Consider the following 18917-nt stretch of genomic DNA (forward strand, 5'->3'; position numbering starts at 1 on the left):
AGTTACTTTTGAGTTATTTATTTTTTTAACTCTCAATTCTCTTATTAATACACACACATTATTTTGGGGTTTCTGTAGCACAGTGTGGGACAAGACAACTGTCAAATGTGATCATTGTACCCATTATCACTACGACGAAAAGTAGTGGAACAAGAAAACACAACATTTAGGCATCGAGGCATATTTATTATTGCCTTCAAAAAGTAGCCAGTACACTTTTGGCAGTGTATAATTAACAACTGTATCAGTAGTCTATAATAGCCTGGCTGAACAACATAGACACTGTGGTTACAGTAACTTAGTTACTTTAAGTTACTCGCTACTTTCCAGGTAACTAGTTACTAGGAAAGTAACATTTGAGTTACTTTTTTTTAAACTCTCAATTCTCTTATTAATGCACACACATTATTTTGGGGTTTCTGTAGCACAGTGTGGGACAAGACAACTGTCAAATTTGATCATTGTACCCATTATCACTACGACGAAAAGTAGTGGAACAAGAAAACACAACATTTAGTCATTGGGGCATATTTATTGTTGCCTTCTAAAAGTAGCCAGTACACTTTTGGCAGTGTATAATTAACAACTGTATCAGTAGTCTGGCTGAACAACATAGACACTGTGGTTACAGTAACTTAGTTACTTTAAAGGAGAACTTACCTCCAAAACACTTTTTTTCAGCTTTTAACCAATATATATGACTTTGGGGGTGATGTGTGAAGAATTCTGGTCAGAATTTCCACATTTGACACCAAACTGTTGCCATTTTACCATTTGTATCATTTTTCAGCAGCATACCTGGCATAAGCGCCCTCTAAGGGTCGAACGCTGCTTTTTTTTCTTTTCTCAAATGAATGGGATATTTGGTACAACCTGACGTCAGGTTGTCCCCAAAGACTATGGGATTTCAAGATAGTTACTCCCCTACTCCCCCTGTACCCTTTCGGCTCCTCACAACTCCAAGCCTATTGCCATGATGTCACTTGACCTGTTAATTTATTACAATCGCCTGTTATTTTCCTACCAACTCCTATGTAACACAATACTATCAATAAACGCCACTATAATCATAAAAGGAAGGACATAGCAAGTAAATCATTCCCAACCTTTTTCATACTAAGGGGCCCTATGATGAGATTTGGTCTCATGTAAATCTTATTTTTTATTTTTTATAGCCTAGATATGATTTTGTCCAGAATTCCATATAATTAGGTTGAGAGACAACGAATGCTGGAATCCTCTCAAGGACGACTGGTGGTCTTCTGTGCCCCTTTTCGCTGGGGACAGAGCTGCTGCACTGACTGCCCGGAGGGAGGGAGGGGTTTATTGTGTGTTTGCAGCAATCAGCTCCGAGAGCCCAGCATCAAAGTGAGAGCCTCACTTTCATCCTTCCGCAAACAAATCTTATCGCAGCGCACATGTAAAATATAACGCTATACTACGACGTGACAACGTGACAAAGCTTCTCTAAACACATCGGCTATCATATATTTCCCTGCATCCCTCCTACTGAGATTATATCGGTATTGATTTTGGACAGACTGAATGCGCGGAGGAGGAGGAGGAGGAGAGATCTGCAGCTGTGCCCTGAGTAGCCCTGTGCCCGTCTGTGAAAAGCGTCCTGTCCAGTCGCACCTTCGCAAACAGATGCGGGATTCCCTCAATCCTAGGCTGTACCCAATCTCAGAGTGTATTGAGCAGAAAAATCGCACACTAGCTATTTCTGTCTGTGTTTGTTTGTTGCTCCGTGAGGTTACAGAGCGCCCCATGCATGCAGGAGGCTGTTTCGCCAGCCGGGGTCTGGCAGGAGGGAGAAGGCACAGCCTGCACTGCGCTGAGAGGAAAACTTTTGCACAACTTTTAACAAGAATCACGAAAAGCCCCCAAACTAAAATGAAAAATGGACTATATGGCAACTTGGACGAGGGAATGACGTAGAGAAATCTCGCATTGTGTTACCCCAGAACGGGGGGTTTGTCGTATTGTGCTGTGTGCTGCTGTAACGAGCCCACGTCACTTTGCTCTCGTAACGTAGTTTGAGTAGTTTCCATAGAGGTACATGCAGAAAAATAATTAAATTTCTAGTTCGCCACTGAATTACCAAATTGATATAACTTAAAACCATTTTGAGCAAAGCTGTTTCCAAACAGGCCACCAGCGTTGGCTAGTTGTTGATATTTATAAAGATATTGCCCCTCTCAAATAAATTATTTTTGAGGCAGTAGGCAAACTGTAATGGCGTCGATTTCCGAAAAAAAATCTCGACTTGAACACAGCCAAAGAGTCCAGTATAGACAAGAGTATATGTCATTTCTTGGTTTTTTCCATAGGTATTTTCAAATCACTGTTCTGATACATATCTAGGGGGTAAGTCCTCCTTTAAGTTACTCGTTACTTTCCAGGTAACTAGTTACTAGGAAAGTAACTTTTGAGTTACTTTTTTTTTAAACTCTCAATTCTCTTATTAACACATTGAATGCCAGCCATGTTTTCATTCCTGTAGGTAAGTTGTGCCAGGGGTGTTTTTGACGATTCTGGCTCATTTTAGAACAGCCGAGGATTCTTTTCTGTTAAGAATTCATGAACACCAATCATCTAAAAATAACTAATAGAATGTGTGCTTTCTCTGTCTAAAAGAGTTAGTTTGCAGAGTTAGTAGTTATGTAGATATTAGCCGTTGAGTACAGCATGGTTTCAGCGTCTGGAAATTTATTCAGAGATAAATGGCTTTTTGTGAAACAGTCACTTTAACCATTCATTTTTGGCATCAGTAAGACCGTCAGACATTCTAAACAATAGTTTTGAACAGTAATTTCCTCCATAACAACAGGAAACACCCCTCTCATTCAAACTCCTCCCTCCGTGTGTCTTCTCCTCCTTCCTCCTAACAGCGGGCGTGTCAGAAGCGCGTTGTGCTGCCTGCCTGTCTGTCTGCGTGCCTGCCTGCCTGCTTGCCTGCGTGCGGGGACGAGTCTGAAATGGATTACTGTAAAATCGCCAAGCCATTTCCTTGAATGGCTTGCTCCCGCGGTGTGTGTGTGTGTGTGTGTGTGTGTGTGTGTGTGTGTGTGTGTGTGTGTGTGTGTGTGTGTGTGTGTGTGTGTGTGTGTGTGTGTGTGTGTGTGTGTTCCGCGGCTCTGGGGGGAAGAGATCTCTGTCCGTTCTGTGTGTGTGTCCGGGCTTCTGACTGTAAAATCGCCAAGCCATTTCCGCGGGAGGCGGCTGCTTTTGGGTCCCGTGGCTGTGGCTTCTCTCGGTCTCTGTCGCCACTTAGTGGTCGGTAAAATAGATTACACACATTGTCTTGCTCCAATAGTTATCTCGAAGATGTAAAAGGGGTTGATTGATGTCCCACCGTCAAAAAAAAAAAATGTTTATGTAAGACGAGTTAGCTCGTCCTTGGCACTTAAGCGCTGGATTATGTAAGACGAGTTAGGTCGTCTCTGGCACTTAATGTGTTAATGCACACACATTATTTTGGGGTTTCTGTAGCACAGTGTGGGACAAGACAACTGTCAAATTTGATCATTGTACCCATTATCACTACGACGAAAAGTAGTGGAACAAGAAAACACAACATTTAGGCATCGAGGCATATTTATTGTTGCATTCTAAAAGTAGCCAGTACACTTTTGGCAGTGTATAATTAACAACTGTATCAGTAGTCTATAATATCCTGGCTGAACAACATAAACACTGTGGTTACCCTTTGTAACAGCGGAGTGACAGTGAGCAGCAGAGCCCAGCGCTGCCTGCAGATAGGGACAGAGCAGAGCCCCAAAGCAGCCGCTCGTCGCGGCTGCTTTTAATAGCAGTTCATCTCCAAAAGGCAGCAGACTTGCAGGCATTTTTTTCCCCATTTCATGACCAAACAACGTGAAATACACCGTGATCCGTGAACACCCTCCAACGCGAGGGGAATCTGTAAGTGAGAGACGAGTGCTGTGCTTGCCTGTTGCAGCAGGGCACTGGTGACAGACAGCCTGAGAGAAGCGAGGGGAGAGGGCTCCATGCTGCTGACTCGCTGAGCGGTGTGAAGTGAACACCGTTACCGTACACAACACAGCTCGTGCAAAATGACCCGTTTCACTATGAGAATTTGGTCCAGTAACATTAGAAAGTATAGAAGTGCCGCACGATTACTTCCTCATCAGACCGCCGTCAGACTCCAGGCATTTTCCTCTCTACCCTCGCTGCTGTAGGTCCCGCACAGAATCGTTTTACCTGGAAATACCCACAGTGATTAAGACTTAAAAAAAAGTGAAGTAACGAGTAACGAGGCTGTTTAAACCGCAATAATTGTAAGTACGTTACGTTACTGATGAAGTAATTCGTTACAGTACTCGTTACCGCAAAAAGTAACTTAGTTACTGTAACGCGTTACTTAAAGGGATAGTTGGGTTTGTTTGAAGTGGGGTCCTATCAGCTAGTTCATACACTAACTGAAATAGGTTCAGTGTTCTCTGACGCTGAGCGCACCGTTTATCGAGACCCAGCACTCTGAAGCAGCAGCCTCCAGAGCTCTGTCTCTCTAGTACAGGGGGTCAAGAACTAAAACGTAATTTAGCACCTAAAACAAAGCCCACCTAAACAAATCAATATCTGTGTACATGCACGCTCTATTTTGACAATTTTCAGCGCTTTACTTTTCCGCCAAACAGCAGTTTCATTCGGCACTGCTTTTTCTCCCAACCGTACAACTACCGTATTCCTCCGCTAAACTCCTGCACAGAGCCGCGGCGCTGGATTACTCCGCAGATCAGCTGTGATTTTGGGTTATTTCTCCCAGCTTGTTAGCGAGGACGATATGCCATTCACCTTGGTGACAAGAGGATACAATTATGAACCAGAGAGACTAATATACAGAAGAGGAACTTTTGCAGAGCGTGAACAGGCAGAAAGAGAGATACGAGGAACTGCCATATGCTGCCTAAATAGTCCAGTAAAAATGTCATTTGACCTCACACTAATTGCAACAAAACCAAACTCAACTGATTTTGTATCCTCAATATGTCCTCAATGAAGGAAAAAAAGTGTTAAGGAAATGTATGAAGGGAAATTTTTGAAAATGACCCATATGATGCTACCAAAAACGTTTATTTATTTATTTTTTAACATTTTTTTTATTCTCCTTGAAGCAAAAAACACATACAGGATATAAGTGATGAGATTTATGGCACATTAAAAAAAATAAAAAAAAAAAAGGCTTCCATAGGCTTCCATCATATTTAGGTAATTTTCAAAACTTTCCCTTCATACATTTCCTTAACACTTTTTTTCCTTCATTGAGGACATATTGAGGATACAAAATCAGTTGAGTTTGGTTTTGTTGCAATTAGTGTGAGGTTGACCCACATATTTGCGTAAAATGCCTGGACTAAAATGCCGGGGTGTCCTGCAGACCTTTTTCACCATTCCCAGGATAAATTGTGGAAAACGTCCCCGACCAGAGAGGCCAGGGGCCGGTTGCACCAACTGGTCTTAACTATGCCTGGTCGTAACTCCTACGTCGGTCTTAGTTAAGACCATGGACTTACGCCTGTTGCACCAACACGGCTTACTGTATGTCTGGTCTTAACTATGCTGGTCGTAGCAATGCGCGTCCATGTGAATTGCCAGGGAATGCACCCTGATTGGATGATGTTGCAAAAAATGTGCCTCGCGACCTGCTTGGAGCACTGTGCCACTACGCTCTCTCAGCCACTGCTGTAAAACACCCTCCCTCCTCTCACCCTCCCTCGCTCCGGGGGGAAAATGGCGGCGATTGAGCCAGAAAGACAGTCTGAATGAAATTGAATGTAACGTTCCCAATTCTATGTATTAGATTCTAAAAAACTAACGGCAACATTTTGGAAGGCTAAGCCACACAACTAGTTAGTTATAATCTAACGTCGTGCTTTCAAAGACGGCGAACTGGCGGTGTTACGACGATGACGGTCAAAAAGGTCTCCGCGGAGATCTCTGTTAGAGGCAGGCTCTACGCCTCCTCCTGACCAGGCGTAGGAGTTACGCCTGGTCGTAGTGAAAATAAGGCTTAAGCCGTCTTGGTGCAACCAGCGTAGCTGTTAGGTCGTAAAGTTACGACCAACTTAGCTTAAGACCAGTGTAAGACCAGTTGGTGCAACCGGCCCCAGGTGACTTGTTGTCTCTAAAGTTTTATCTCTCTTCTTCTAAGCCTTCCTGTTTTGTAAACCGTGGCGGCTCTGTGCTCTGTGCTGGAGTTTAGCGGAGGAATACGGTAGTTGTACCCCACTTCAAACAAACCGAACTATCCCTTTAATAACGCGTTAGTCCCAACACTGCCCTTCATTCGATTTTGATGCAGTGGAAATAGAGCTAGTAGCTATGCAACGGGTGCAATAATGAATTTGGTAGTGAAATAATTTCCATATGATTAGCTGAAACTGAGGTAAGTAATTGGAACATAAGATTCATTTTTTTTTTTTTTTTTTCCGATTTTTTTTATCCCATTTTATCCCCCATTAGTGCTCATTTGATTTCTCAATCCTGGTTGCTGCTCCACCCTCTGCCGATCTGGGGAGAGCCGAGACTGGTTCCATGCTTCCTCCGAGACATGGGCAGTCAGCCAGCCGCTTCTTTTCACCTGACAGGGGAAGCTTCACCGGTAGGACATAGCACGTGGGAGGTTCACGCTATTCCAGTTCCCCTCCCTCTGAACAGGCGCCCTTAACGACCAGAGGAGGAACCACATTAGCAACCAGGATATTGCATGTTTTTGTGAAGGGGGTTCCTATGTGAAGGAAACCCCCGGGAGGCACGGGGAGAACATGCAAACTCCACACAGAAAGGCCCTTTTGCCGACCCCACCCGGGCGGTGGGCACTCGAGGACATGCGGACGGGCACGCAGTCCTTCAGCGTTCACCTCGTCCCAGGTGGGAATCGAACCCACAACCTTCGAGCTGTGAGGCGATAGTGCTTACCACTGCACCACCGTACCTCCCGGAACATAAGATTCATGTTGGCTTCTCAGGGCTGAAGAGAGGCTGTTCACAACAGATGCAAGAACATTCCAGCACATCTACACCTACGCCCTCATCAGGCCGTGTCTGGAATACGGCTCAGTGCTCCTGGTGGTCTGCACAAAGAGTCCAGACCCGGGCCTGCTGCAAACTCATCAGAAGGAGAGCTGGAAACATCTCACAAGCTCTACCCTCACTCCAGACCAGCAGGGAGGAGGAGGAGGCTGCTGTGAACTTGATAAGTTACGTGCAGAAACCACAACATTTTATCGCCGCGGTTATCATTGAAATCGGTTAGCGTTGCATCCCTAATCCTGAGGAGCACTTCGATGTGGCAACATAAGAAAGTGGTTTCCTGTATGTGAAAGAGAAATCCCCAGCGAGGAGGAAAGTCAGTGAGGAGGGAGGGAGGGAGGGAGAGAGAGGGAGGGATAGAGAGGGAGAGGGAGAGAGAGAGAGGGAGAGAGAGAGAGAGAGAGAGAGAGAGAGAGAGAGAGAGAGAGAGAGAGAGAGAGAGAGAGAGAGAGAGAGAGAGGAGAGAGAGAGAGAATGAGAACATTGAATAGGAAAGCAGGCAGGCAGGTCCCAGCATCCAGAGTTCGATAGTGCTGTAAAGATCCCAGCATGGGGCGCTCCAATAACTCTGTGTGTGTGTGTGTGTGTGTGTGTGTGCGTGTGTGTGTGCGTGCGTGTGGTGTGTTATTGTACATCCCCGCTGCTTCCAGACGGGCCTAAAACGTTTCATGAGAGCAGGGTACAGGTCCCCGCCCACAGTGACTTGGACACGACCAGTGTGTGTGCTGCCTGTGCATGACCTGTGTGTGTGTGTGTGCTGCCTGTGTGTGTGTGTGTGTGCGTGCGTGTGGTGTGTTATTGTACATCCCCGCTGCTTCCAGACGGGCCTAAAACGTTTCATGAGAGCAGGGTTCAGGTCCCCACCCACAGTGACTTGGACATGACCGGTGTGTGTGTGTGTGTGTGTGTGTGTGTGTGTGTCGACACGACCGGTGTGTGTGCTGCTTGTGCATGACCTGTGTGTGTGTGTGTGTGTGTGTGTGTGTGTGTGTGTGTGTGTGTGTGTGTGTGTGTGTGTGTGGACGTGTGTGGACGTGCGTGGGCGTGTGTATGTGTGTGTGGACGTGTGTGTGCCTGGGTGTGTCTCTGTGTGCTGCCTGTGTGTGTGTGTGTGTGTGTGTGTGTGTGTGTGTGTGTGTGTGTGTGTGTGTGCGCTGCCTGTGTGTGTGTGTGTGTGTGTGTGTGTGTGTGTGTGTGTGTGTGTGGACGTGTGTGTGTGTGTGTGTGTGTGTGTGTGTGTGTGTGCTGCTTGTGCACTTGTGCAGATTGCAATTTCCAGCAATCTGGAAATTGACTGGGAAGCCAAATGAAAGAAAGGACCCAACGTGGGCTGAGCGCTGTGAAAAGCCACAGATCCTCCGCTTAGTGTAACGGCCCAAAGCGTCAGCAGGGATTAGCAGGGTTCAGCTGTGTTTAGCTTCCACTTCCTCCCCGTGCTCTGATGAGATCCACAGCTCTGGCTGAGGGCCTCGTTTTAGAGCTGCATGGTGATATCAGCACGTCATCTGTGTCGGGCGATCAAAGGCTTTCAAATGAAATATCGGCATCGCCCCCGAAACGAACATTTCCACCGATTATGATCATGTTTTAATTATGCCAAAAATGCTCAATGCTTGAAGATATGGCATGTTTTACATATTAAGCATAATTTGAATCTGCCAGTGGGCCAATCACGATAAGACTAGGCATCATAATGTGTTAATTCTAATTATAAAACGGCTCTCTCAAATCAAGCAATCTGATTGGTTCACAGCCATTGTATAAATCCCGTAACCCACTCCAATAACCCATGGCCATGGGTTATGAGTTGCCATGGCAACTCTCTTACTAAAAGGCTTTGGTTACCTCAAATGACAATGTAGAAAAAACAAAATGGCGGAGACAGCTGTCAGATCCTTGTGAATCGATCTTCGCTTATAACTTTACTAATACTTCGCAGAAAATTATGTTTTGTACAAGAATAGACGCAGGCTAATGTCTTAACCCCTCTCTCGCGCGCCCTCACTCTTAACCCCGCATTTCTAAATAAGACGTAACGTTAGTTGGTGTCGGCATACGGCTCTGGTGTCGGGCTTTGCAGAAAGCTCTCAGCCTCTCAGCAAGCGCCAGGATTGGCCAATGTCAACTTCAGTCTCCAGAACGATCCAATCAAATCACCCGCACGTCTATCTTCTTGCTAGAGGTCCCGCCTTACAGTAGTGTTTCAACTGACTCTATCAGAATGCCATGCCAGTCGGACTTATAGTATTATTATTATTATTATATTATTTTACTTGGAAACCGTTTTATAAAAGCAATATAGCACTCGAGCTGCGTGTGTTGTGGCATATATCCCGCTGATCAGCGGGATATATTTGCCACAACACACTGGCTCTCATGCTATATTGCTTAAATATTTACTCGATTTGATTGCACTTGCAACTTTGTGATTGTCTTTAGTTATCTTCCTACTTCTTATCTCTGTATATTGATGTGACCGCTACGCTGCATACAGACACTAAGACAAATTCCTCGTATGTAACTTGCATACTGTGGCAATAAAAGTGATTCTGATTCTGATTCTGATTCTGATTCCACTACAGGAGAGACTTGATGTTCTCTGAAAAAAAGGTGGGGGGAAATGTCGATAACGATATCGGTATCGGACTATTGGCAACGTCAATCGGGGGGGAAATTATAATAAGCATATCGGATATGGACAGAAAATTCCAATATCGTTAATCATCACTAGCCTCGTTATAGGCTACAGTACACTAAGTCAATAATTAGTCAAATAGTGTTCAATAGTGTTGGACATGGCGGTCTCATCAATCAATAGATAAACAGTTGTGAAAAAAAGAACACTGGGAGAGTACATACAGGTACATACAGGAGGGAGACGTAAAAGCAGCAGCAGTGGGTAAATAGTTGACTCAGGCCCGGTTTTACAGGGGTGCAAAAGCACGCATTGCACCCTTATTTTAATTGTCTGCATGCTCAGTTGAAAAATGTGGTAAAAAAAATATATATATATGTGAAAAAAATAATTTACTACATATCTTGTATACTGTACATAACAGATGTGAGGTCTCCAGACCATAGTTCAAGCAGAAGGCCACTCACGCGTAATCCGATCTCAACGTGGTCAAAAATCCTAGTATGACGTCTGCTATGACGTCAAACATGACGTCAGTTAATCCTCATATATATAGCAAGGGTTCTACGTCACCTCTCTCTCTCTGGCCGATCATAGCAGCAGCAGCCCACGGCAGTCCATCTCCCTTGAAGCCGGCCTCCGAAGCGTTGTTTTGCGGCTGTTTTGCACCACATCTGCAGACCGAATCAGCACCCACTCCTGGCATGTCGGATCCCGAGCCAGAGCAGTCCTGGACAGTGACGACAGCTTAAACAACGATACCCCGTTCCGGATCAGCCACGGAGCGTATTTGCCCTCCGAGACGCCTGACGACACCGGCGAAGCGGCCGTGCCACAGGCCGCCAACGTAGCCACAATGAGAAGGCACGGGCCGCGCCACAGCTCAGCAGCCGTTCCTGTCCCGGGTGTTCAGGCGTCCAGCCCCAGGCTTCTCCTCCAAGCAGGCATCACAGGCCGTTCCATTCCACGTCGCTGTGGTCAGTTGCACGGCAGGCGCAGACCCCTCTGCTATCACCGGGCAGTTAAGTCTTTACTTTAACCGTAAATAAACGGGAGGTTGCGTGAGTAAAAGACGTCACGTCGCTGCCTGATGACGGTGACGTTATCACCGCACATTGCATACTTCACCATGGAGCATGTCCGAGCATCAGTTAGAATCAGGCTAGAATGAGTGTTTACTGTATAACTTCCAGACCGAAGTCAGACGGCCCAGGGAATGCTAACGCCTTTTTCCGCGTCAAGCTACCCAGTCTTAATACACCACTTCCTGTTCTTAACAAATTTCAAAGTAAAATGCCCTGGCGTGGGAATTAGGAAACAGTGAGACAGTAGACGAAGGTTGGTCGAGGTAGTTTACTTCTATCCATATAAATGTTTACATTCACCGCGGTTAGCAACCAGCAATAACAGACCTAACCCGTAACCGGAAGTACGGTAACCTTAACCCCCCGCTCTTAAAGGCACAAGTCTCCTTTGGCGAATGTCTCTCCTAGTGTCTCGATGTGGGTCACCACATAACCATAAATAATACCAAAGCTAAAATAATTAATACAGTGTCACGCTAGTCATGTAACAAGAGGCTGCGAATCCCACTGTTATCAACCAATCAATCAATCAAGGGGGGGATAGAGAAAGAGAGAGCCGGAGAAAGTCAGGGTAGTTGCGCCAAGGCAGCCAAGTAGGCCAAGCCGGGAAGCGCCAAGCTAAACAGAAAGAGAGAGCCGGAGAAAGTCAGGGTAGTCGCGCCAAGGCAGCCAAGTAGGCCAAGCCGGGAAGCGCCAAGCTAAACATACCAAACATACCAAGATCGAAGGCCCGACCGAGTTGGGAGCGCCAGCCGCAAATAACGTAAGTCGCTAAAAAGGTCGAAGGCCGGAAAAGTACAATCGCGAAGCGCCAAGGCGGCCAGGTAGGCCAAGCTGGGAAGCGCTATCGCGAGGTGCCCGACCGAGTTAGGAGCGCCAGCCGCAAATAGCCGTAAGTCGCAAAAAAGGTCGAAGGCAGGATAAGCACGTACCAAGTAAACATTAACGTATCAAGATCGAAGGCCCGACCGAGTTGGGAGCGCCAGCCGCAAATAGCTGTAAGTCGCTAAAAGGTCGAAGGCCAGAAAAGTACAATCAACTACTGGCGCCTGCAGATCTCAATTAACTTCCGGTAATCAGATCTTCCTTTTGGGGGATCTCCTAGCCCATGCAGGCGCCCTCCTCTGCCTCAAGAGCAGCGCCACTGGCCAATGGAGTCAAGCGCCAAAGCATTTGCCATGCATGCCGATTGCTAAATAAAGTTTGTCTAATCCTACCAACTGGCCTCTCCTGATTGAAGTGAGGTCTCCAGACCATAGTTCAAGCAGAAGGCCACTCACGCGTAATCCGATCTCAACGTGGTCAAAAATCCTAGTATGACGTCTGCTATGACGTCACACATGACGTCAGTTAATCCTCATATATATAGCAAGGGTTCTACGTCACCTCTCTCTCTCTGGCCGATCATAGCAGCAGCAGCCCACGGCAGTCCATCTCCCTTGAAGCCGGCCTCCGAAGCGTTGTTTTGCCCCACCCACCTCCCCAGTCCACCACCAACGAGTCTTGACTCCCGATCCCCCATGGGGGGGGATCTCCTAGCCCATGCAGGCGCCCTCCTCTGCCTCAAGAGCAGCGCCACTGGCCAATGGAGTCAAGCGCCAAAGCATTTGCCATGCATGCCGATTGCTAAATAAAGTTTGTCTAATCCTACCAACTGGCCTCTCCTGATTGAAGTATATTTGTTTTATGTTTTATATTTTGTGTAACCTAACAGCTGTTCTATGTTGCTCTATGTTTATGTATCTGTCCCTATAGCAATAAACTTTTCAAATTTTCAAAGTCATATATATATATATATATATATACGGTATATATATATATATATATATATATATATATATATATATATATATATATATATATATATATAAATGCTGCAGCTGCACACTTACTGTTTAAACTTGAATTATAATTGTTGTTTTTCTTTGTTCTTTGATGTGAATTTATGGCTTTTTGGCACCTATATGTAACCTTTTAAGGTTGAGATAATTGTATTATCATTATATGGTCCAAATATTTCAGTAAAGCACTTGAAACACTTGAAATCTTCTTGCTTGGCTGGTATCATTCTACTTGAAATGATGGTAAAATGCATTATCTTTAGTAAATAACATTTTTCACGGGTCGGCCCGTGCACGTGGCACCCCTTCCTATCTAGGATGCATCCCTAGTCATCCCTAGTCATCTTGTTCTGGAACCGGCCCTGACTTGACTGATTGCTTGGTTTCCTTTGTCAGGCATCAACCATGGTCCAGTGATCGCCGGAGTCATAGGAGCCCAGAAACCACAGTATGATATCTGGGGAAACGCAGTGAATGTAGCCAGCAGAATGGACAGCACTGGAGTCCTGGGCAAAATACAGGTAATTATTAGCTTGTCATTTTCTTTTCTTTTTAGGTCTTTGATGACTCAAGCCAAATTGTGTCCTCCTGGCTTTCAGATTGGCCTGGGAGCTTCAACGCTTCATGTGCTTTCAGACCGTTTCCACTACAAATTGAATAGGCTACATGCACAACTTTTTTACTTCCTGAAATTAGTACAGCTTCTTTATTTCCTGTCCTACACTATTGGATGAACTGATTAATCAGGTGTGCCTGATCATTGTTGTGACTGCAGCACACCTGACATTAATCAGTTCATCCAATAGTGATGACAGGAAATAAAGAAGCTGTACTAATTTCAGGAAGTAGTGGAGTTGTGCATGTAGCCCATATCACACACTTGCAGCTTGGATGACTTTATGTCTTTTGACAATCTTATTTGAAATGAATCATGCGTTTAGGGTTGAGGAAAATACTTGACTTTGAATGGACATCCAGTAGGGTCGTCACGATACGCCCAGTTCACGATACGATACGATACGATACGCGATATTGGAATCACGATAACGATACGATACGATATTTTAACAATATTTTTTTGCGATCGATTTGTAAGTTGAGGGGGCATCCTCCACGCTAATTTCAGTCATTTCACCATTTTCATCCTCCGTGTGTCTGTAACGTCCCTCTGTTCAAACAAAGCAGAAAGAAAAGGAGAGCGAGCATGCAATCAGATGCAGATCAGTGCCACCATGTTCAGCTTCTTTTTCTCGCGATATGAGATTTCATCTCAACGATACATATTGTCACGTTTTGATATCGCGATATATCGTGGGACGATATATTGCGACATCCCTAACATCCAGTCATTCCAGTGTTATTTTGGCATGAATCCAAGTCGTTTTTGCTCATGATCAAAAACAGGGTTAGGTTATTAATAATAACGATAACAGATATGACCTGTCTGCTTCTTCTCCCTGGAGGTGACGGAGGAGACGAGTCGCATCCTCGTGACCTTGGGCTACATGTGCTCCTGCCGAGGCATCATCGCCGTCAAGGGCAAAGGAGAGCTGAAGACCTACTTTGTGCACACGGAGATGACCCGCTCACTGTCCCAGGGGAACGTCATGCCGTGAAGAGACCTGGATTCACACAAAGCCACGTGGATCTCCATTCACACAGGCACAGCAGCACATCATATTTTTGACTCCGTACGGTAAAGCTCTGATCTTCTCAAGACTATCAGATCTGCACCGTAAAGGGACACAGATCTTGATTTTGCCGTTTCCCTACACCACAGCTGTAGTATACATTTTGTCTGTCAAGCTGCGTTCACACCGACCTATTAAAGTTTTTCGCTGGCATCGAGTTTACATACAAAGTCAATGCAAACGAGCGATTGAGCGTATATTCGCCAGGGAGAAAAATCGCTGGGCGTCCGAGCGACAGAGACAGAGCGATGGGGCGAAAAAATACGCTCGTCGCCCGAGATGAAATATCCCAACTCGAGCGAAATGTCGCTGGCATCAGTCGCTCGCTGTTCAACGTTGATTGGCTGCCGTGTTGAGAGTGAGTCAAGGATCACACTGGCTTGGAACAAACCGCTGGTTTATTGTGTGGCAACAAACCACATTGACAGCTGATTGACAGGCTGACAGCTGACATGAAGTGAAGTCTGTACTACCGGTATAGAGCTCGTGTTAGGAGCACACTGATAGGCTTAGCTTGTAAACAACTACGGTGGCTCGTAGTGGACAAACATCATGACATTGCGTAACGTTATAGCCCCCAGATGTCCGTCAATTCGTGTGCCTGTCGACGAGCGATTTAAACAGAGCGACAGAGCGATTCCAAAGGGTTGAATCAAGCGACAGAGAGAAAAATAAATATCTCGGTGTGAACAGAGCTTAAGTGTAGCGTGTACAGCGGGTAGGCAATGCCTCCGGAGTATATTATAACTTGACTGCTGTATCAGGAGTTGTCATGGTGGCGTTCTTCAGACACGTCTGTCACGAAATGAGAGAAAAGCATTTGAAATCATCGAAATTCTGATTTGGACTCGGTTGTGGGAGGAGGCAGGAATTCACTGTGTCGCCCGGGAATGCATCAAGAACAGATTCCTGAAGATCACGGTTCTGAAAATGCCAAATGGACTGTTAGCAGCCACAAACACGCAGTCACATATTGTGTTGTAGAAAGCAACAAAGTCCAAGACAACTATTTTACAACATCAAGGGCACCCAAAGAATTACAGTTAACAAGAGAAGAACGCCATTAAAGGTGAACTTGAATAATGCTGTAAGTTTGTCGAGGCCATGCAGCTGTTCTCTATCGACGACATCAATAATACAAACCGGGTACAATGGCATTGAATGTATTAGGAAGGTTGCTGTCGTTAGTGCGATGTGGCTTTTTGAAGAACCCCACAAATGTACTGTACGGGTCGCCACTTTACCACTTTAACCAAACCTTTAGAGCAGGGGTGCCCAACCAGTCGATTGCGGTCTACTGGTCGACCGTGGACTGACCCCAGGTCGATCGCGAGGGGTGTCAAAAATCGATTATTAAAAAAATATATATATAGTATATATATATATATTTTGTTAAATAATCAAATAAAATATAATGGAAGTTCATGCAGTTGTTTATTTTAATTATGGATCATAATACAATGCAATTCCAAATGCACTTTTATTTTCAAAGTAGCCACACAGTGAGAAAAAAGAAAGTGAGAAAAAATAAATCATGTATTGGGGAAAAAAAGTGATGCATCGATTGAAGATGCATCGAGATGCATCGATAATCGTAATGGAATCGAATCGTAGCCCTCTGAATCGTAATGGAATCGAATCGTGAGGCCAGTGGAGATTCACAGCCCTAATGTCAAGTGGTTGTGGGACAACGAGAAAGTGTTGTGAGGTTAGTTACTGCAGGCTGGAAACGATGTGTGTGCGTTTGCGATGTTGAAACTGGACTGGTAGATCTCGGGAGGCTGCTGGCTACTTGAAAAGTAGATCTTGGGTCAAAAAAGGTTGGGCACCCCTGCTTTAGAGGGATGAAAATGGTCACAGAAGAAATAGCCATGATGGGAGGTGTGCTATTAAAATGAAAGAAAGACAAATGATGCATAGATGAGCTGGTCCGGTTTAAAATAACACAAACAAGTGACAAGGAGACAGACATAAGTGTACATACTTCCGTCCAACTTGTTCTTAGATGCACGAAATCTTGGATGTATTTACAGGTGGTCTAGGACCATAAGACCATACATGTATACAGGAAAAATACAACGTATAAAAAAACTACTGTATGAATATATGATTATATTCATGCAAGGCCCAGGTTTGCCAAAAGCATCTTTGCACTTGAGTCATCTTCATTGACTGTATTTACCCAAAACATTAAAATAAGATGTGATGTTTAAATGGCTGTCTAAGCAGGGAAATCAAATGTGTGTTTCGTTCCTGTTCAGATGAGCATCAGGTCGGGAACCATGAAGATCTAATCGTTTCAAGTCAAAAGGGCTTTTCACACTACACTTAGCGGAGGTTAAGGGGCACTTTACACGAGGACGGTTTCCTATGGTGACGGGGAATTATTTTATCGTTATTGCCTCCCTTTTAGACGGCGCCGGCGAATTTGCGCTTAGGAAACTACACATTTTAAAACCACCCTCCAGAGTGAAATTCTTGGTGACGCTCACCGCTGAGGGCTCCATGTAATCGCTTTGACACGGCTCATTTCAGGAACTCTGACGTGCCGGCACACGCAACACACGCGATTACGTCATAGCCGTGCGCGAGTTCAGTCAGGACAACAACAGGAAGAGAAGCAGACATGGATCTTACGGGTTGTGCTCTCGTTGATGTTGCGGGTGCTTACGTGGCAGAACCAGATAATACTGGCAGTTCTACGCCTTATCCAAGACTGTTATTCTGAGGAGGTACACCAAATGGATTATATGCATTATATGCAAATACTGTACGACGCTCCACCACTACGTCGCTGACGAGCAACGCCCCCGTTGACCATCACACTGCCACCTAGTGACCTGGCATGTACATTACGGCACTCATGTAAATAGGGAGAAGGTGTGAAGGAAAAGGTGTGAAGGAAACGCTATTGTGTCGTTTCTTCCAGAAACTGTCCTCGTGTAAAGGGCCCCTTAGCCGAGAGCTACGAGAGCTCTTAGCCCAGCGCTAAGAAAAGCGTTCACACTTAAACACAATCCTGGCCTACTCCAAAGCGGGCTAACCCTGACTTCAGCCCCCGGCTACCTGGCCCTGCTCTGGAGCGAGGTTATCCCTGAAAAGTCGGACTTTCCATCTACACACAGGGCTAAAAGTTGCCAGTGTGAAACGGGGCCAAGGAAACAACCTGTGTTAACAATGCGTGTGTGAATAGCGGCTACGTTAGCCTGGGGCTTTCTTAGCCCTATCATAGCCCCGGGCTTCTTAGAGCATGTAGTGTGACAAGCTCTAAAGATGATTCTAGTCTGTGGATTTGCATTTGGGAAGCCCAAGCCAGGTCTGTACAGGGTAACTAGAATGTGTACATTACGCTGGTTTTGTAAGAAAAGAAAATACTACCAAAAAAGTGTTTTGATGTTTTGATGATGATGCCATTGTTTCCTTGTTTTTGTAAAAATTTAATTAAAATTTGTATGTATTTCAGTCTCGTGGGGAGTTATTATTTTGCCTGATCGATGAGACTGCAAAGTTGTTATTTGGGATTTTTTATGCCTCCGCCAGCGATAGCCAGGCCGACCGGAGGCATTATGGATTTGGGTTGTCCGTCCGTCCGATGTTCGTTAACGTGATATCTGAGGAACGGCTTGACGGAATTTCTTCAAATTTGCCTCAAACGTCCACTTGGACTCAAGGATGAACAGATTAGATTTTGGTGGTCAAAGTTCAAGGTCACTGTGACCTCACGACTGCTCGTTAACGCGATATCTCCGGAACGCCTTGATGGAATTTCATCAAATGTTCCTCAAACATCTACTTGGACTCAAGGATGAACTGATTAGATTTTGGTGGTTAAAGGTCAAAGGACAAGGTTACTGTGACATCACGAGCGTTCGTTTCATACTCGTTAACGTGATATCTCAGGAACGCCTTGACGGAATTTCTTCCAATTTGCCTCAAATGTCGACTTGGACGCAAGGATGAACTGATTACATTTGGGTGATCAAAGGTCAAGGTCACTGTGACCTCTTGAACGCCATTTTCAAGCTCGGTAATATTATCTCAGTAACACCGAAATTTCTTCACATTTGGCTCAAACGTCGACATGCATGCATGCATGTCAACTGCTCACTTGTTGGCTGAGGCATATATCCGCGGTGTGGTCGTTCTAGTTTTCTACTATATTTAACCAGATATAAATGGCAGGGCAATGATGAAAATATCCCTTTACCCGTCTCTTTGCTGGTTATTTCTGTTGAAAGGGTTGAAATCAGATAAACTAATGCAATCAATCCATTGTGACAGTTTGTTTTTCAGACTGTCAACATCATTCTCATCAAGCTGCCACGTACTGCAGCTGCCACCCCTTCGTGGCTTTTATTATTTTACATTAGTTTGCAGGTACTGCTGCAGTACCTTGTGTGTCAGACTTTTGTTCTTTCTTTGGTCTTTACAAACCCCCCCCCCCCCCCTCCCTCCCCCCCCACACACACACACACTGCTGCCACAGGGCCGTAACCAGGGTTCCGAAATAGGGGAGGTCCAGCAAGGGGAGGCCCTTGGAAAAAATTTGAGGGGTTTTTCCCCCCTTTTTTAGCCATATTTAGAGTAATATATCATTTTAAATCAACAT

General features: G+C 45.2%; 1 protein-coding gene across 1 annotated transcript in view; it reads left to right on the forward strand.

Annotated features, from left to right (window-relative positions):
- The window catches only part of LOC310800191 (adenylate cyclase type 2-like), a gene marked incomplete at its 3' end in the record, with an annotated part of 173109 nt that extends 158876 nt beyond the window's left edge, over positions 1-14233 (forward strand). The window contains exons 23-24 of the mRNA XM_083662776.1: positions 13014-13138; positions 14081-14233. Coding sequence (XP_083518902.1) covers positions 13014-13138; positions 14081-14233 — 278 coding nt within the window. The remainder of the gene's footprint in view (positions 1-13013; positions 13139-14080) is intronic.
- Between the last annotated feature and the right edge of the window lie 4684 nt (positions 14234-18917).

Source organism: Poromitra crassiceps (genome assembly GCF_964638095.1).
Source record: "Poromitra crassiceps genome assembly, chromosome: 29".
NCBI classification, from domain to species: domain Eukaryota; kingdom Metazoa; phylum Chordata; class Actinopteri; order Beryciformes; family Melamphaidae; genus Poromitra; species Poromitra crassiceps.